At 41.7% G+C, this 20778-nt stretch overlaps 1 protein-coding gene across 2 annotated transcripts in view; it reads left to right on the top strand.

Moving 5' to 3' along the window:
* The window catches only part of LOC146785929 (uncharacterized), a 226286-nt gene that overhangs the window by 105457 nt on the left and 100051 nt on the right, over positions 1 to 20778 (top strand). For both annotated transcript variants that reach the window (XM_085635329.1, XM_085635330.1), the window contains exons 8-10: positions 2678 to 2779; positions 8429 to 8516; positions 17851 to 17996. In XM_085635329.1, coding sequence (XP_085491455.1) covers positions 2678 to 2779; positions 8429 to 8516; positions 17851 to 17996 — 336 coding nt within the window. The remainder of the gene's footprint in view (positions 1 to 2677; positions 2780 to 8428; positions 8517 to 17850; positions 17997 to 20778) is intronic.

Raw genomic sequence — 20778 nt, 5'->3', positions numbered from 1 at the left:
TTATGCCATCCAATGTCCATGCGGACTTACATATGTGGGACAAACAACTCAGAAAGTGAAAGTACGAATTCTGCAGCACATGAGCAGGATAAGATGCAAGGTACAAGGGGCCCCTATGGTCGAGCACTATGCCTCACACAATCACTCTCCCAATAACATCACATGGTGGGTACTTGAAAAGATTGTCCTTAGCAACAGGGGTGGCTCAATAGCGAGGTCACTGAACTACAAGGAGTGTAGATGGATCCATTTACTTAACTCGGTCCAGAACGGGTTGAATGAGATGGAGGAGATCTCAAAACAAATGGGCCTACTTTGATCACCGCCTTAGCTCGGTATACAGGATTACAAAAAACTGGCTGAATCATTCAACATACTTTAGATTCACTGTGTGTAATAATTTTCTCCCCCCCCCCCAATTTCAGTGTATTTAGAACTGCCTGACTTTTTTACCTATGTACTGTTTGGCACTCCGTGAATTTGTCTATGTTATGTGCATGACTGCCATGAACCGCACAATGTAGCACGAATCACTGGAATCCTCTTATGCTGATTTTAAAATGTTTATTTGTACCCGAGCACAACTTGTATATGGAGACATTATTCCCATTCCGACTGTCGAATTAAGTGTTCATATGTCACATCGATCGCTGTACATGCCATCATTAATTGTGCCCAGACACTCATTACTTTGTGGATGGATTCCACTATGTTTGACTTTGATTTTAACATTGACCACAACAAGTGACGTTCCTTGTTACTCTTGCCACACTCCACTTGCGTCACAGCAATCGGCGCATGTGAATTCCTCAGATGACACTCGTTGTTTGCGTGGTTACGATGGTAACATATGACGAGCAGTGACGTCCTTTGACGCTCCCGCCTCGCACCAATTGGCGCACAGAATCCCCCGATGATGCACTCGGTCACCATGGGAACTTGATACGTTCATCGACGTTAGCGTAACCCATTGCCTAACAACCAACAGCGCTCGGCGTCCACGCGCACGCCGCACTAGGCTTTTATGCAGACTCACCGCAGACATCAGACGAGCCAGGACCCTCAGGCCGGCTGTCCGTTTCTTTCGAATAAGGTAATTGGGAATCCCTAAGCGACCGCGTTTATTCTCAGACCTTGTCCCTTCGGATCCGAGGCTATCTAACTCAAACTTCAATCTTGCTTCTTTTCGTCTGAAGAAGCCCATTTTTACCCACACTAAGGAGATAGAAGGGCCTGGATTATAGACAGCACTTCGTAAGTAAATAGGTGAGCGTCAACCGTGCACCACTCCAGCCCACCACACAGCATAGGTGCAATGGTTTTCTCACGCTAACCAACGTTATTTATTACGTTATTTATTATCTTCTAGATACCGCCAATATTAAACACGATGATGGAGCCTCAAGTGAATTAACATAGGTGAGCAAGTCAGGCTCCCCTATCTCGTTAGTCGTTAACACACACCCAACTCTTTCTTATATTCACAATGTTTGTAACTACTTACAGGCCCATCAACACGATAGACCATTGGAGTGAACCCCATCCTGACACACATGCCGGATGCTCACTACATAGACTTAGACCTTTCTAAGGTGAGTCTTCTACCATCCTTAGTACATAGATCCTTGTTCTAGTGACAACACACCTGACTTAGTCCTCTTTTACTCACAGGCCAACACGCTTAACTCAAGTCCTGATGAAGACCCGCACTGACCGATCAAGAGTGCAGTACTAGGGTTGAAACGTCGACTACTTTGTGGACCTTTGCATAGAATCTGCGCCAAAAAAAGAACTCTTCCATTGCGCAGCTTTACTATTTGACACCCCCTGGCCACTTTCGAATAATTTCGATTTTAAACTACTGTACATATCACGCACATTGTCACTGAGCACTTATTATTCACTGTGTCACTTCTGTCATCACACTATTGCCTGACGGCCCTTCGTGAAAATATTGATGTATGCATATATGAATGACGCAATTCATATATAAAGAATTTTGTCTTGCATTTGAACTGTCTTGTGTGTTGCTTAAAGTTTAATTATTGTATTTTGTTCGAATAACGCGTGACTAAGCCTAATGCGCAAAGCAATACTTTCACCCAACAGAACCACTGTTACCTTATAAATAATAAATCAGGCCCAAGTGTGTTGTAATAGGAGCGCTTCATGCCTGTATCACAATTGAAGGCCAACCCCTAATAAAGGTCACTGAATTCTTGCTAATGCTTGATGGAACTACGGTGTTCGATACACTTGATTTTCACAGTGCGTACCCTCAAATCAAATTATTTAAAGCCTCTAGACCACTTATCATGTTTATGACACCATTACAAGTGTTTCAGTTTATGAGGATGCCATTTGGACTTGCATAAGCGATGTATCACCTCTTTAGAGACATGGAGGCCAACATTGGGTAGCCTATATATTTTTAAGAACTTGTTAATCTTCCTTTATCTTCTGCCAGATACTTTATTTACTCATGTAGAACACACCTACCAGTTCAGGTCTCTTTATGAATGGAAACAGCTTGATATTGGAGCAGCCTGCTTCTGTGGACAAGATTTCTTCATGTATCAACTGTGCATTTGCAGTACTTTTTCATACATTCTTGGGTGTATTTTTTGATGCAAACATGTAGTAAACTATGTACATTTTCTGTGTGTAATTAATACAGGTGGTGGCTGGAACGCGCTATGAAATCAAATATACATTCAGAGATACTGATTGCCCCAAGAGTAAATTCAAAGAAGTGCATCCGGGTTGCAAGCCACTGGAAGTAAGTTGATTCCCCAGAGCTCATGTAAAGACATATTGTGGTAAGAAGAACATCATCTTCACACATTTAAAAACCCCACCCTCGAAAAACTAGAAATATTGCTCCTTTGAATGTGGAAAAACTTGCAGAAACGCAACTAGAGCAATTAGCAGGTTGACACAAGTAATGGGTAACATAGATACTGAGTGATGGTATTACAGCAATGTACAGATGTACAAACCCATTTGGGGTCGCAAACCATGTGATTCATAAACTCAAAGGATCTGCAATGACAAATGGCTCCTTAGTATGCATTGAACCCATACCGAGCTGCAATTAGGCAAACATGTGACCAGGGTGACTTCCTTAGTTCAGCATGGTGTGTATCAAAGGGTAGAACAGTTGGCAACTACTCAAAAGGATGTGGTAACTGGTTCACAATGGAGAAACCATCCTCTTGAACACCTTCCCCTTTGGGAGCCATGTTTGGCAACCGCAGGGTATGCAGGCAGTGGCAAATGAGACCACTGGAAGATCGTGGCTATGATTTCCCAAATGGACAGCATGGATTCCTTTAAGGAACATCGGATATTTAAAAAAAAAAAAACACTTAGGTCTCCTGTGATTATAAGTTTCTGCCATTGGTTTGATACATCCGTCCAGTCTAGTGAACAGCAGTGTTCGATGCTTTTCCAATCCTTGAGAAACATTTGTGATGCTAAAAGCCAGAGCAAAACAATTGTCAGCAGTGGTTACATCAAGGACAACCTAGTTTATATTGAGGAGTTGAGTTTCGAATTAAAAAACATTGCTCTTCAATAATACGTTGCAAATTATTTGAATGCTAATCAGTACGCATCCCATAGAGGGTGCTTTGAGCCACTACAAAGGACTAAGGCCTGCAATAAGTTTCCATCTATCTGATAAGAGCATGCTTAGCAGAACAGTGGAATTCATACAAGCCTTATGATTATTCAAACAATGTTTGACCTGCCCATTCTGATTACCCTCGCCTTGTGTACATCTTTCAGTGGTGGGGAAACGTCTTGTCTAGTTTACAGTCTTGGTTAATATTGACTCAGAGGCCAAAGAGAGGTCACAGATGAAAGTTTGGAGAAGATCACGCAGATGAATCCAGGTAGCAGAAACACACCCACTTGGCAGATATTTGGTCCAAAATGAGTCATTGTTGTTGCAGAAATAAGTTAAACATTTGCCAAGGATCCAGAGAGATTGAATGGCATAGCAGGTTGACAGATTAATGATGGAGTAAGAGCAATTCTTTTTTTAGAGGCATTGGGGGCCCAGATATTCTAGCCAAAAGTGCAATCACTTGTGTTCATCGAAGATGTGGTAATGGAAACGGCATGCAACCTTTTTCCACTGCATACTCTTGGTTTTAGACAGTGGAGATGATCTGTGAATTATTTGTGAATTTCATTATTGGCCAATTGGACTGTATGTTTAGTGGTGAGGGGGTTATCAAATGCAGGTGTAGTATGGTGTACCAGTAGAAGACTCAAGGAAGGCAAACTTGAAAGAATTAATCAGTCTGGCTGATACTAGGGTCACATGCCAATATGGGGGTGTTCATTTCAGAAATGGACATTGCAAGGTTGTGCAGTTCACAAGGAATATTGAGGTTAATAATAAAATGATTTGACCAAGAAAGGGCCACATGGTTGTGGAAATGGAGGATGGTATTTGGGAGACCAGGAGATGCAGGATAGGTTTCTCCTTGTCTGTAAGTTGATCCCATCTGAGACTATACATCTATTCAGCGACTTCAATAGCATATTTGTTAGCTGGACCGACACCCAAGATGCTCATATCACTGAAAAGGAAGGAGAGTTTTGAGGCGCACATCAGTTGGTAGGCTAGCACACTGAAAAGAAGAGGAAAAACCTGCAGTTCATTTGAAGGCCAAGAATTTACAGAACTCACATAGTGGACCATTTATTTGTTGGTGACAGAGTTTGAAAATGTTATTTGTTTGATAGTGTAGATGCACTGTTTTTGACGTGCCCAGTTTACAGCAGTTGATTGACCAACTTAATGTAAGGACAGCAAATTTGAGGGTAGATAGAAACCAAAGAGATGGACATGGCCATTCCCCATGTCCAGGCGGGTCCTCAGCTGAGGCCTGAACAAACTGTTCAGTTTTCATTAGTGTCATAAAGGGAAGGTGATTGGATGAATCCATCAGACTTGAGATAGAGCTATTCCAAATTGTGGGACTTTGCGTCCCCAGGAAATGTTTTAGAGCTTGAATATTTGTTGTTGGATCAGATGTAATGTGGTATGTTGTGCGTTGCCACTTTCTGCAAGCACCGGGAGTGTTCACTCAAGTAGGTATTCTGCACAGTGCAGAGGGTTTTAAATGTGTTCCTTCTCCACACAGAGGAGAGTCACTCCATATACTCTCATTTCCATACTGTAGAGCAGTGGTTCTTAACCTGGGGTCCGCGACCTCTGCTCAGAGGTTGGTGACGGAACAATTAGATAACATTAGTACATTAATACATATGCATACATATAAGAGCGAAATGGAACATTTTAATACGCTCTGTAGTTGATGTCCCTCCCCCCTGATTGAGTGCATATGCATAGCCTCTGGCTAATACATCAAACAGGATATCAATCACATTTTGACAGAATGCCGTGTCCTTAAACCCTAAATAAGGACCTAAGTTTCAAAGGATCCAAACTTCCCATTACATTTTTTTTTTATATTTTTGTATTTTGTTTGCAAAATAAATCAACCATTTAATAATTTGTATAGTTGTTCGATCTGTTTTTGTATTTTTTCCGTACTATTTTGAAACTCAAATCATAGAAATTGCCTCTGAAGTCTATGTGGTGGAGGAGTTATGTGTGCTGCTGCTATGGTTTGTCCAAGGAGCAGCTCTCAGCAGGTTATGTACAGCATGAAGACTTCCAAAGCACAGATGTCTCCCAAATAATATGTTTGCCTAATAACAATAATCTGGGGAAAAACAGGTCCCCACAGTGTTGATGTATGGATGTTATCTAAAAGCCACAATTGGAGAAGAACTTGATTTCCTGTAGTAATTAAGCAGACTCAGGTTTTTCATATTCTATTCTATTCTGTTCTGCACTTGCCTCCAGGGGTAGAGCAGTACACTGTGTAGGACGTGTGGCTGGAAGGATATTGGGCCATATGTACTAGAGCATTTTCCCATAGACACAGAATAGTTAAAACCCTCTGATACATCTGGTTGATTGTCTTTGTTGTGATCCTGTGTGGCCATTTTTCCATGTTGTGAGTTAGGACCACAGAGGTGCGGTTATTCTGTTATGGGACACAGCGCTAAGCAGTGTGATAGATGTAGGAGGGTGAGATATAGGTGTGCAGTTTACAGATGTTTGTAAGCTGGCAGCTTTGAGCAGCTCCGCAGATTTTTTTGGGGTATTTCTAATGTTCATAGTGCACTTAGCTGGTTACAGCACTGGGTTGTCCATTCTGAGATATTTTGTTTAAGGTTCATGGTCCTGAGCATGCATAGATTTGTGGGACAACTGGTGGTGAGATCTGCGGGGATGGACTTTGTTATTATCATCCCAAGTGTGACTATCATTGGGAGATGCCGAGAATTGGCTATATATGTAGCTAGTTGGGATCTGCAGTTCCGGGCTAAATTAGGAGTGCTCTGTTGGCCAGCGGAATGTGGTTGCTCCCTTTAGTAATTCCACACCTGTTGAAAGGGAAATGGTTGATTCATTGCTGTAGACTAAACATGGGCGTAGTGCTCCGCTCCGCCCGCAGAGTGTTCGTAGTGCTGCCTACTTTGCGGTCCGCAAAGTAGGTGGCGCAGGCAGACTACGCACACGCCACGGCGGAGCAGAGTTGCCCGCCAACCGCCTCCCGCCCGTACTCATTATAAAATTGCTTACAACGTTAAAAGTAAAGAATTACTTACCTGAACTGCGGCGTCCCGGGGCTCCCTCTTCCTGCTTCCTCGCTAACTTTTTCCTCACAAATGCGTCGCATGCGCGGGCGTCCTCGCAAGCGCATTTGTGAGGAAGAAGTTAGCGAGGAAGCAGGAAGAGGGAGCCCCGGGACGCCGCAGCTCAGGTAAGTAATTTTCTTTACTTTTAACGTTGTAAGTAATTTTAAAAGAGGGCGAGAGGGAGGCGGGCGGCGCGTAGTGGGGCTACGCGGAGTGTGCGGATGTGCGTAGATTTGGCCCTACTCCGTGATGCTCCGCGTAGCCCCACTACGCCCACTACGCCCAGGGTTACTGTAGACTAGTACACTACTGAGTAAGCAGTAAAGGGAATTATTAGACAGGCTATATGAACTACAACTGACTGTCTGACTGCTGAGTGTTATGATATTGGTTTAGTTATAAATGATATTGTGATTTCATTATATAGCGCTTACTACCCCTGACGAGGCATTGTTGTGCTTTACACTGGTCAGCAACATGCTGCAGGTCCCAGGATTAGTGTTTCTTTGTAGTTATTGTTGGTAATTTGATTAGTCCTGTGCGCTACCAAAGCCATTCCATGCAATTACTCCAGTTTCTATGTGGTATATCACATGAGTAGGATAATAGGTGTGATATTTAGTGGGAGAGGGGAATGGGAATTTCATGTATTAGTTGGCGATATTAATAGATGAGCTACAGGAGATGAGGTATTATTAGGGTGCAGGAGTATGACTTTTAAAAAAGAGGTTGTGATCTTTTATATACCGTGTGGGCAATTTGCCAAGGTACAATAATATGGATTACGCCAACATGCATATGATTTAGAGTAGGCTGTGCTCAGAGACAGGAGGCATGCAGAGGATGGAAATGTAGGAGAGGGTCATTGAAGGAAAAAGGAGAGTTGACAATCGGAGGTTTTAAGTCAATGTTTGTTTTTCATATAGGGATTTTAGGAATATTGTGGAGGATTTTTGAGAAAGCATGCAAGAACTGTAAAAAGAAACAACATTATTTACATGTGTTACAATACCACTGTATGCCATGGGAACCCTAGTGTTCACACACACCATCACTACTCACCGGGTGAATACAGTTCAATAAAAATGGTGTCATTTTCCCAGAAAACCGATTGAAGAAACCACAAAACAGGAATGTTGTACTTTAAATGTTTGTGCTTGAGATGCTCTTCCCCTTTCCTTCTGGTGATCATGGATGGATGAAGGATAATAGTGTGGTTTAGTTCTGTAAAAATATTGCATCTCAGGGCATGTAGCATTAGGCTGTCTCTAGTCGGAAGCACCTGCAACAATCAAATTTGAGATTCTTCATCTGGCTTCATTTAACCTTCCTGTAGCAGTAATAGTACACAGAAGGAAAGGCCCTAAAGAAACCACGTCACCACTTCAGCCCTGCCCTTCACAATTCCCATCTCTCAAACCTGCAGTTCTCAGGAAGTAATCAGCAGTCCATCCCAATGAGACCCTCTTTGAATTTCGAAGGGGAGCCCTGTCTCCATTCCTTCCCAATCCATCATCAGGTAAGCCATAAGAATGGAGGCATTGATGTTCTGTATGTGGAAAATCGATATCTGTCTACCAGTATTGCAGCTGTCACAACATTGTAAGAATCTGACACATGTTCTGCTCTCTTCATTTCCAAGCCTAACTGTGCATGATGACTTTATTTCCCCAATAATTTTCCTAATTTATGTTCACAGGACCATGGTCGTTGCACAGCTACCGTGCATGTCGCGCTCAATGGTTCAATTGCTAGTTTCGAAGAAGGCTGCGTGCTGGCACCCCCAAGTAAGAACCTCTAATCACAAGTCCATCAGATCATAATTAAACCACAACTAAATCCTGGTGACCTCTACCTTTCCTATATATTTAGAACCTGACTAATTGCAAAATAATAAAATGTGGGTGTGAAATGTGTCTTCTTTGGGCATGGAACCTCTCCATAGTTCATGTCTACTGCAGTTTTTGAAGTTTGAAACGTTTACAAAGCTTGTTGTTGCCTGTGCAATGTTTTGCTGTGTTCTACAAGATTATTTTCATTGCGTGGCAAAATAATGTCATTGTAATTGGTATGAGATGTGCCAGAAAATGTATACAGTCTTTTTCTCTGCAGGTCTACATATTGCAAATATTTGTGTATGCATTGGCAATTGCGCAGGAGAAAACCACTAAAGGATCTGGTGAATAAAACATTTTTGCTGTTGCAAAGTTTTCAAAATCACAGTCTTTGCTACCACAAACAAATGCAAGTTGCAATGTGTGAAGAGCGCATTGCTAACCAGAAACCAATCTCTGACTTGCAAATTGGCTTTGCAACTTATTGCGATTTGGTAGACAGGAGGAGTGTGAAAGGGGTACCCCCTGCTCCTACTGAATTGCAATGGAAGGTATAAATAGTTTACGATCACAATTGTGATTACCATTAATCTTATACTGACTCCCTAATGCAATGTGAATATAAAGGCTAGATTTCCCTGATGGCCTAAGCCCTGAGCTGATGAGGGGGGCGACCCATGTTCTATTCCTGGACTCTGGAAGAGCCTGCTGGTGCTTTGCTGCTTGGGCTAGGGCTGCCTTTTGGGTACTCTATAGGGATTTGCAATCGAACAAAGGGGGTAAGCCTTGTCTTTATGCGCACCCTTGGGGTAAATTTTGTCAGTAAAAACACACTTCTCACCAAAAAGACACTGCTAAAGGGGGCCCGCAGGGACTGCAAAATGGATTCGCCCCCACCCTTGTGCTTGCCACCTGTTGCAAAACATTATGGACCCATCTGCGTCAATTATTCAAGGCTCCAGTGGTGAGCCCACAAAATTGAGACCGTGGCATATTGGTGAATTGGTAGTTTACAGTAGGCATCACACCTAAAAATCTGCTCCTGCAACCCCGCCTATGCGTTCTCAGGTGGGTGGGGATCTACTCTTTCTTCTGCGCAGACGTATTGTGAAAATTGCTCGTCAATATTTAACCCAATTGCATTGCGTGCCTGAGGCACTGCAAAGCATGCTGGGGCAACATCAAAATCACCATCCACAAGGCAGCCTACTGTAGTTCTGTAAAAGTCACTCATTGGTTGAGATTGACAGCTTGACCTGACATTACCATTTTTACTAATATGTGTCTTTTGGCTGCGGAAGCAGGGCTTGACTTGCAGCTAAAACTACCCTATGTTGTGGTGAAGAGCACACCATCTTCCAGACTGGTTGGCCTGGAGTCATTAAATACTTATAGGGCTGGAGCGGGACCATCTGGGACTTTATGCACTTCATAACTTTGCCCTCAGAACACCTTAGTACTAGCTGATTAATTTCTAATATCAGGTGGCTACTGAGCCCACTTAGAGAAATGTTGTAATGAGGAAAAAAAATAATAAGGAATCTGGCCTACCTTTCCAATCCAGACATGTACAGAAAACGGCAGACACCGAGTCACAGCAAGAAGGTCAGGGTGCACAGTGTACCCAGACACATTGGAAACTCTAAACATAAACTTTTCTACTTAATGCAGAAGAGTCTTTCCTCCATCAACAGCAAAATAGGAGATATTAATGTTTGAAGATTTAAATGGAAATAGTGCTGAAAAGAACTAAGCACCAATGATAGTCTAGGAAACCGGGAGACTAGGACCTAAATGCAATTTCATGCTGACCACAATGGAGCCTTTTGCATTGTGTCCCTGTAGCCATACAGGTGGCCAGCAAACAAATTCTTCAAGTCTATTTCTTTGTCTTGGGGCACGAAGAAGCAGGTCCAGTCCTTCAGGTCTCCTCTCGGGTCACAGACACCAGGTCCAATCATTTTCTGATCTTCTTCAGGTCCGGAAAGTATTTTGGGTGTAAATGACTATTGGTCACTTTCTAATCAATGGGGAAAACATTTTAATGGGAAAGCCTAGCCACTTTCATAGCACATCTAGTTTGCCTTACTGCAGACTAGTCCAGAGTGCACTATTCTAAGGGAAATCCAAGATGGCACAGGTCTTCTGCCCTTGAAGGGAGCATGAGTGGCAGTCAGGGGCTTGTTTGGGAAAATGAACAGTCCATCCTTTCTGAGGTACCCCAAACTGTATCTGGGACCAGCACCTACTACTACTAGGCTGTTGCCCAATTGGCTAGCTTAGGCCTAAAGAACAAAAACTGTTCCTTAAGTCTCACCTTACACTAAACTGTGAATTGGTAGGCTTCACTTCTTTTTCTTTCAAGTTAATGAAGTTCCTGGAAATTCCCTAGCTGTCCCTCCTGAGCTGATATGTTTCTCATTGTCTACCCTTGGTCCATCCTGTCAACAGACTTAAGCCGTTGTCTTTGCTCTGGGAGCAGTTTTCATACCTTTACCCATTAAGATCAAGCATGGGACGGACCAAGTGCTGTCAGGCTTAGGCAAATTATTTTCGAGGCGTATCAGACAAGGAATTTGTAGCTTTGTAAAAGTTATTTTCCTAAATATGTATAAAAAAACTAACTCCACCCTAAGATTCTATTTTTAACAAATATTATAAATATTGGTTGAATTATTTCTCTAGCTGGTCCCAAACGCTAGTTAGCAGAATTGCTAATTTAATATGTGCTCTAGTTTTCCTCATAGGACATCTAGAGCCCTCCACAGTGAAAATAGCTTTAGAGGGATTGCCACTTTAGGCTCATGGCAATATTGCATTTCTATATGATCTATTATTTAATACAATGCACCCTTCCTTGTGGGCTACTAAGCCTACACAGGGGTGAATATTAATATTTAAAAGGACCGTTTTCCACCTGTCAAACAAGTTATTTTGACAGGCTGGCCTGCAGGTTTAAACTGCTGCAGTCAGGTTAGATCAGTAGACCTGAAGCAATATTTTCCTTGTCACACTAATGAATGGCACAATAAGTGCTGCAGCACACAAGTGACATTTAACTTTCCATGCAATCCGTGTAGTCTTTATGCCATATAATATGGCCGTACATTAGAGTTAAATATGCCAATTGGGGTTAGCCATTTTTTATGTTTTAGGGGCTAGAGGACATACAGTGGGCACTGGGCAGCAGTGCCCCATTATGTAGAATCTAAAAAACAGCAATAAAAGGCAAGAACATTTCTCAAATGTTAGATGGGTATATGGATGGGTAGAAATCTAACCCTTTCACTGCTGTGCAGTTCGCGCAGGTAGGTGCCAGCGCTTTTCTTTAAAAATAACTATTTTGGTTTCTTTGTGCACTTCCAGATCCCATTTGGGGAGCACAGAGCACACTGTGGCTATTGGGCTCAACCCGTGATAGTTAAGGACATTTCTCAATTTTCTCCTGAGGTCTGTCCTACTATGCATATTCAACAGGCCAAGTACAACCCTTTCTGCGCTTGAATCTCCGAGGATAGCACGGGTGAGAAGCTCCAGGCTTCTCTTAGTGGTGGGATGGTGCACAAACTCAATAATCAACCAACCAACGTAATAACTTAAATGTCAGGCAAGTGTTTGTCTTTAAAGAAAATTAATTGGCTTGTAGTCACACAGCACTAAATATGATAACATTCTATCCAGGACTGTGATCCTGGTTATGATTCTTCCTTGTGGCACTGCACAAACTCATTTCTCTCATGCTAGTACCCTTTTGATATTTTGTACCCTCCTAGCATTAAGGGCAATGACATGCATCATGTTCAGATGTAGCGCTAATTAACTACCAAGTCAAATGTGCACTCTGTTCATGTTTCTCATGGTAAGGTTCTCACCACTGGTGGTATAGTGGATATTGTGTTTAGCTTCTAACGCTCCTCCAAACCAGATCTGGTGGCCATCCTCCACGTGTGTATTTGCGCCCCAAAGAGGAGACAGGTGCTATGTGGATTTGTTCTGATGCTGAAAAAAACAGAAACTTTCCTGGCTCCTTGCAGGCATTGTATGGCACTTGGAGAATTGTCATAGTTCCCTGGCTTGGCTCATAAGTAGATTCCAGGCCTTTTCCTCACTACTGTGCACATTAATTACGCTGCTGGCTAGCAAGAGGATCAAAACCCTTCCCATTCAATAGAGCCTTTTGACAGCAAATGGGCTTGTTTTTGTGAAAGAAAGGGGTGAGGAGAAAGTCTGTATATGCTTATTAGCTCCTAACACTGAACCTCACCTGAGAGGGTTCACTTACACACAAAGAAAGGAGCACTGCCAGATCTCTGGAGCAAATCACAACTTTGACTGGATTCCCTGGGGCCCCTTCCAGAACTGTCCCCAAAAGTAAAACAAAACTTGGCTTTTTGTTGGATGAAACCCCAGGTGGTGAAGGTGGCGTCCACTTGCTTTGATGTGCTGAAGTGAGTGAGAAATATTATTTGGGTGATTACCCACTCAACACAAAGAAGGGTGATTCTAGCTCAAATACTCTAGAATACTAGAATATGGCAACATTCTGTTTTTAGGAAATGACAAGGGTTCCATCCGCCATTTAGAGGTAGGGCAGAATGCTGCTTCTAGACTCTTGTACTGGCTCCCGAAACATGCTTCAGCTTCGCTCCTCCTAAATGAGCTTCATTGGCTCACTGTTGAAAAGAGACAGGACCCACACAGGTCCCGCTGAGCAAAAGTACCTTAAATCTTGGTTGCAAGCACAAGATGCAGGGTGCAGCTATGCGATGTGTGGTGATGCTCGCACAGTTGGGATGTTGCACCAGATTTCTCCATACAACTGTAGTGATGGGTCAGTTCCTTGAGCGAAGCGCTGATTCCAAAGTGCGGCGGTTCCGAGTGTGATGCGCTGGGTTGGTCCACGCTATAAAGGAGATGCGTCGATCTTCTCCACACAGTGGCAGGGATGCGGTGGTTCTGAAGCAGTGGTTCAGGAGTCAATGCAGCGGTCCCAAGTGTGATGCGCTGACCTGGTCCCTGCAAAAGCAATGATGCGTCAATACTGATTTTGCAGCAAGAGATATGTTGGTTCAGATCAGCGCAAGGTTGTAGATCTGTGGGTTCTGGCAGATGCAGCACTTTATACTCACTTCCAAGAGACCTTGACTAGGTTGGCTCCACCTGGCAGAGCACATCTTACAGAATGCAAAGTCCAGGTGCTGTTCTGAAGGTTGGGGTGAAGTCTTTGATATCCCTATGAATTCAGAAACCTAGAGGAAGTTGGTGGTGTAAGAGGGCCAGTACTTATACCCAGTTGGGCCTTTGAAGTGGGAAGACTTCAAAGAGATGCTTTTGAAGTGCACAAGACACTGCCTTTCCTGTCCTGGCTCCAGACTCACTACAGGGCGGGGATGCCACCCTTTGTGTGGGGACAGGAAACAGCCCTTGCAGGTGTACGTGTCAGCTCCTCCCTTTATCCTGTTCAGAATGAACCATCAGTATGCAGATGGCTACTTAGTCACATCTACCATTTCTTTGTGTGGCTTTCTAGATGGAATGCAGACATACAGCTGTCTCCCTACCCAGACGTGTATTCCAGAGACAAACAGAAGGCACCAAATGGTACAGTAAGAAAATGGAAACCTTCTAAAAGTGGCATTTTCAGAATTGCAATTTAAAACTCAACTTCACCATACGTGTGTTTTTAAATTGTGATTCCAGAGACACCAAATTTGGGGGTCCCATCTCTTCCCAATTGGAAATGACTCATAAAACGTAATAAGGCAGTCCTAATATTATCATATGGGAGAGATAGGCCTTGCAGTAGTGAAAAGCGAATTCAAGAGTATTTCACTACCAGGGCATGTAAAACTTTAAAGTATATATCCTACTTTTTAAATACCTTGCACCCTGTCCATGGGCTGTCAAGGGCCTACCTTAAGGGTGACCTATATGTAATAAAAAGGTAGGTTTGGGCCTGGCAAGTAGGTTAATTTGCCAAGACGGTGGGAAAAGATGGATCGGACGGAGACGCATTAGAAGGGAACGCGGAAGGTTGCAGATGAGTACCTTAATACAGGACTTAATGGTCAGTGACGAATTGACACTACAGAGCATGTGATTTTCATGAATTACTGAGCCCTGATCATGTCCACATTGGACAAAATGTTTTGGCTGGATTAATTTAATGATGTTTTCGGGATGAAATAATGGATTAAAAAATAAACAAAGAATTTGGAATTACAAAAAGACTCCCTTCAGACTTCCTTTGAATGGAAATGTGAAATGGACTATTAATAAGCATCTTGCTTGTGAAGGATTAATGAACGGTGTGCTCCTTTTTGCATAGGTTGTAGCTTTGTTGTAAGTGGCCCAGTGGCGGTGGGACCACAGAAAGTAGAGCGTGGTTGGAGCTAAGTGATAAATTGCCCTGAGTACACACCAGTGTGCACATTGTTTAACCCTCACCGCCAGTGAGTTGTATAATTAATTTGCCAGGTCGACATGGCAGTTTAGAACTGCACACACAAGCTCTGCAGTGGCAGGTCTTAGACATGATTAACGTGCTACTTAAGTGGGCTGCACGATCAGTGCTGCAGGCCCACTAGTATCTTTCAATATACAGGTCCTGGGCACATGTAGTGCACTTTACTAGGGACTCATGAGTAAATTAAATATGCCAGTTGTGGATAAGCCAAAGTTACCATGTTTTAAGTAAAGAGTACATACACTTTAGCGCTGGTTAGTAGTGGTAAAGTGCTCAGATTCCTAAATCCAGCAAAAATTAAGTCAGCAAAACAGTAAAAAGGGGGTTCTAAAGGCAAAAAGTAAGGGGAAACCATGCCAAGGATGCTAGGTTTAACAGTTGTTAATCTAAATGGAATTCTTTTTCATGGTCAGTATTTAGACCAGTTCTCCTGGACCTCTTTTGAACATCCCTGCTTTTGCACTAAGGTTTGACACTTCTAATTTCTCATCTCTGTTTTAAAGCCAAGGTTTGGGAAGTTCACATAGTTACTATTAGTAGGGCACCAACAGTTTACTGATTCCAGGACTCAGTGCCAGAGAGGTTGTACTACTAAATATGATAACAACTGTATTGAGATACAAGAATATTGAGTACAGATTATCAAGGGACAAAATATTCTAAAAGGTAAGTGCACATAGGGAAGCATAGATTTACAACTCCTAACTCCACATCTGCATACCTTGAGTACATAGGTACATTCATGTGTAGTTAGGGACAGAAAGCCTAGACTTACTTACCTGTCTGTATTTTGTTTGTCCTCGTTATTCTGTCCCATCTATATTTAGGGTACACACCTACCAGATAAAAGTCTGAAGTTTTCGAAGAGCAAGTTGAAGGTCTGATTACAGGCCACAACTAAGAAATAAGTATTTAGTTCTCTTCAGAAATTGATATTGTCTGTTTCAAATCTTAAGTGCATACGAAAGATGTTCCACATTGTAGAGATTTGCACATGTAGAATTGTGGTTCTAGATTGTGTGCATGTGTGAGGCCTGTAAGCGAAAAGGATGTAACTGGATTAACTTATTTATGTGTATTTAAATAATCTATAATTATATATTATAATTTAACTGAATGGTTAATTGTCCATAAAAGAGGTTAAGCAACAAATAAACTTACCAAATGAGCATAATGCAACAGAAAATGTTGCAATAATTCCAGACTCTGATCATGCACTGAATGTTACATGTATATGAAGGGTTTGCATAATAGTGGAACAAGGCCAAACTAAAATGATTTGTAGGACTATTGTGTGTCTTTGAGAATCAAATGTTGGTTTCCTAAACATCGTTTGCAGCACACAACAAATCTCTCATTTAAAGGAGCCATTCTGTGAATGATGGCACAATATGTCTCAAATTCCAGGCTTACATTATCAAATGGAGGAACATTCTGGAATGCCTGTTGTTGATAACTGATCGAGATACCAAACTAGGGAAAGAGGACACACTTTTTCTATACGCAGGAAAATCCCTTTATATGTTTGCTTCTTGTGTGTGGAGTCGATTGGCCAAAGTTGTAATGAACAGATTTCCTGACAGTGCGTTTCCTCTGAAAGGCTGCTAGGGTTAGGGCTGTCTTAGGTTAATGTCAGGAATACCTGACACTTGATTGCTACATCTGTGCCAGCCATTCAAAGCCATCTGAGATACCTCAGGCGCAGCCCATATTCAATTTCTCATTTAATATTTCATTAAGAGTGTGGTGTATACAAAAGTAGAGCCCTACCCTGGATATAAGTCACTAGATCGATAGCGACAGAATCAACCTTCATTAATATCATATTCATACCTACACCCAGAAGTAAAACATTTACTATTCTTAACGCATTCTGTAATTACATTTGGAAGTAAGTGTAAGGGGAGCTAAGAAAAGTACTAACCTTATAATGTAATAGTAGGTCAATGAAGTGGATGCAATATCGATCCATGAAAGAGTGACCCCCTCCTATCCTTTCCCCACAACTGGCTGGGCAGTAAAATTCTGTTACAATGCTCTTGTACTGCCAATTCCAGTCTTGGCATGCTCTAATGTAACTGTTAGCGGTGGCTTCCAGGTATACTAGCCCTCATTGTATTGGATTTGTTGAGGAGTCAACACTGAGGTTTACCAATAAAAACATCATTGGAATGTAAGCACCATGTCCCATTTACAACCTACCAATAGTTTTTTTCCAGATGTGTTTTAAAATGTAGTATTTGCCACTTACTCACTATATTGTTTAGGGGAGGATGTGAAAGGGAGAAGATCCCCCCAAACCTTCATATGAATTGATCTTCAAATCCTATCCAATTTTGTCCAATTGTGCAACCATATTATGGTTTAAGATACCTCAAGTGAAACATATGTCCCCAATATTCCTCAGGGAGGAATTCTCAGGCCCACCATAGAGATCGAACCCTTCAAAGTTTTTACCGCTGTTAATTATCCAGTGTGCTTCAAAATGCACAATTTTCTAAAGCAAGCTATGGCGAGAACTGGGGTATGGCCCATTTGACCAGGGCCTCACAATGACTTGTGACAGTCTTGCAGATGAGTCAGAAGGTCCTGTGGATTGTTACACCTAAAATTTGATAATTACATAGCTGGAAAGAACCACTACAAACAATGAGATCTACAACAGCTTGCAGCACACGTAGGTGAGCTCATAACGGAAGGCTTCCAGTGATGTTCGAGGAGAGGGTGCTGTGACTTTGACAGTTGAACATAATTGTGTTTATTGATCAAGTAGGGTAAATGTTGGTCTACTAACTGGCTGTTTGTTGGTTTCTGCAAAAGTGATGCCGTGCCTTGGATGTCCAACTCACATATCGATCAACAGTGAAGAGATGAAGCCAATCCTGAAAATGATCATTGGGAGTTACCATGGAAGAGGCCGAGTAAACCATTACAGAATGGAAGAAGTATTGTCAGCCACTTTACAGGTGTGCCCTTGTATATTTTCCTCTGGAGATCACTTACGTTGAATGTCATGTGAATGTAAAAGAAGGACCATCATTAGACAGGGATTGAATGAGGAACTGGCCTAAAGTGAGGAAGAGTATAGATATTGAAGCGTCCTTCTTCTCATTCACTCAACCCACTGTCTGGAAGCTGGTGGCACCCCCATTTGATTAGCCTAAATTTCCACCAAGGTTTATTATTTTGTTTCAGTTCTCGGATGAAATGTTTGAGTACGCTAGTATAATCTCACATAATTTCCAGCATAGCGCTTTGCACTTGTTATGAGAAATTCCTGTGTATATGTCACTACGCCACGTGTAATTTCATGTTAGTTGGGTAAAAATCCTATTGCAAGAGCACGGGCACAAAACATAACTTATTGGGAATTTGCAGCACTTCTGATTTTCGAGCCATTTTATTTTTTTACCTCAGAATGAGCCCTCACATCCAAAATGAACACAAGGACACACTTCACATTAAAATATACAGTCAAATGCCATGTGTTCATTTCATGTCATTTCACATGATTTTCAGTATTTCATCTGATATTTTGTGGAATTATGCAAAAGGAAACCACACAAATTTCACACACTCCTGGTTTCAATCTTAGGCAAGCTTCTTTGACATTTCACTAATCCTATTCCATCCCTACCATGCCTTCAACTGCACACAGCAATGACAATATCCTGATCTACTGAACTCCATACAAGATATAAAAGTACTGAGCTCCATACAAGATGTAAAAATAGTCCATTGTTTTCAAACCATGTTTTTCAAAAATGTAAACAATTAATACCTAACACATGAGGAATTATTTCATCAAATCCAACACAACACATGTTATAATGTTGCCACTTCAGAGTATTAAGAAACTAAATCAGTTTTCATAATGCAAATAGTCAATTAATGCTATCTTTTATTAATACTCTCCACATTCAATCTTTTAACAATGACTATTACGGTCATTACAAGGATTCAAACATCAAGATTCCTCTTGGAAGAGGAGGGACTGGTGGCGCAAGCAAAAATTGGTCATCGTTATTAGGGTCTGGCTCAAATAGATTCCTTCAAAACATAATTAATTTAGGTGCTACAATCCCAAATTATTCAAACAATTTCCAATATGTTGTACATTTTAACATGGTTCCATATTCATATTCAAGGCAAACGTCTTATATTGTTAAAAGGATGTCATGCTGACATTCCTTAATAAATGCTTGCATATGTCCTTATGTGAGCTAGAGCCATCTAAAAGAAGTTCACGAATAACCCTCTTATATACCATTTAATACAAACTATTCACATCCTAAATTGGGGGTGTCTAGGCAAGACATGACATAACTATTTATCAACTACTCAAGCAATGCAGCAAACCTCCTTGTTGCGCTGTGATTCATGAAAGGGAGAGGGCAGGAATGAGCCATATTTGACATTAGACCACGGATTCCTGCTCTCTGCCCGTGTCTAGCACCAACGCAGCCCCCCTTGCACCAAGTTGCAAAGTTGCCTTAGTTGTAGGCAGGATTATTTTAGTGCGGGAAGGGGCACCTTCCTGCACAAAAATAATCCTCAGAGGCATGTTTCTCTTTCTAAGGGTGTTGCAGAATGAGGCACACTTGGAAAGTGGAAACAATTAGGAGAAATAAAGACATTCTTCCTTGTTGCGCTTTTGGTGGGGAGGGGTAGAATTCTGATGCATTCCCAGGTCTACCAGTGTTGGTAAATCTGGGAATGTTTCACAGTGAATGGGTGGATGCATGGTAACGCCAATTCTCCACTGATTGCTCACCTCCCTGCTGCAGAGTAACGCAAGGCAGTTATTTGCGCTGCCTTGCATTACTCTAGATTTATCAAGCCAATCAGAGTCATGCAACGTGGCTTTGCAAGGCTTGGTAAATCTCATTTAGGTTTTGCGTCGAACCTGAGTCTTAATGCATGGCGCAAGGGTGATGCAAAACCTTGATAAATATGGGTAGTAGTATTTTCCAGGAATAGCCCCAGCTAATCTTATTATCAATGTCCCTAAGGACAAAGTGCTAGTGCTTACTTCTTAATTACATCCATGGGTTATCATAGAAAACAATTCATCCTCATGGAGATATCATAGACACATCCCATATTCCAATCCATAATTATTGTAAAGTGCAATGTACTGAACTCCATACAAGATATAAAAGTACTGAACTCTATACAAAATGTAAAAATAGTGCTTGGAACAGAACGTTAATTCTCAATCAAAGACTTAACATAGTTTGTGTTGTTCCATGTGCAGTACCATTATACCAATATGACAATATGTAAAGTCCCTATTCTGAAAGTAAAAAACTGTTCATAACCAACCGCATTCAATACATTGATACCTAAGATGGTAAAAATACCTCAAAAAATACTACACAATTAATAACCCAGTACTGCAATTGACATTTTAGGCTCCGCATAAGTGATAGCAAACAGAGTAAACGATAAATACTCTGAAGAGCACAACAAATGGTCCATATAATCAATTCCTTCAGATGCCTTTGTTCTTAAATTCAGCCCTCTGATCACATTTAGCTTCACATATGAACATACAACTCCTTACTTAGGTTATGACCCCTAGAAATCTCAGTTCCCATGAGTATTACCAATCTTGATTCAGCTCTCCTCAGTTTTAATTCACGATTACTTCCTTTTTGGTCTTTCCAAATATTTAAAACCCCAAAGTATTGCAAACCTTTTGGTGTTACCATTATGCTTCACCCAAAAATGATTTGTAATGGCATA

The sequence above is a fragment of the Triturus cristatus genome, chromosome 11, assembly GCF_964204655.1.
Source record: "Triturus cristatus chromosome 11, aTriCri1.1, whole genome shotgun sequence".
Lineage (NCBI taxonomy): Eukaryota > Metazoa > Chordata > Amphibia > Caudata > Salamandridae > Triturus > Triturus cristatus.
This window is presented reverse-complemented; position numbering and strand designations above follow the sequence as displayed.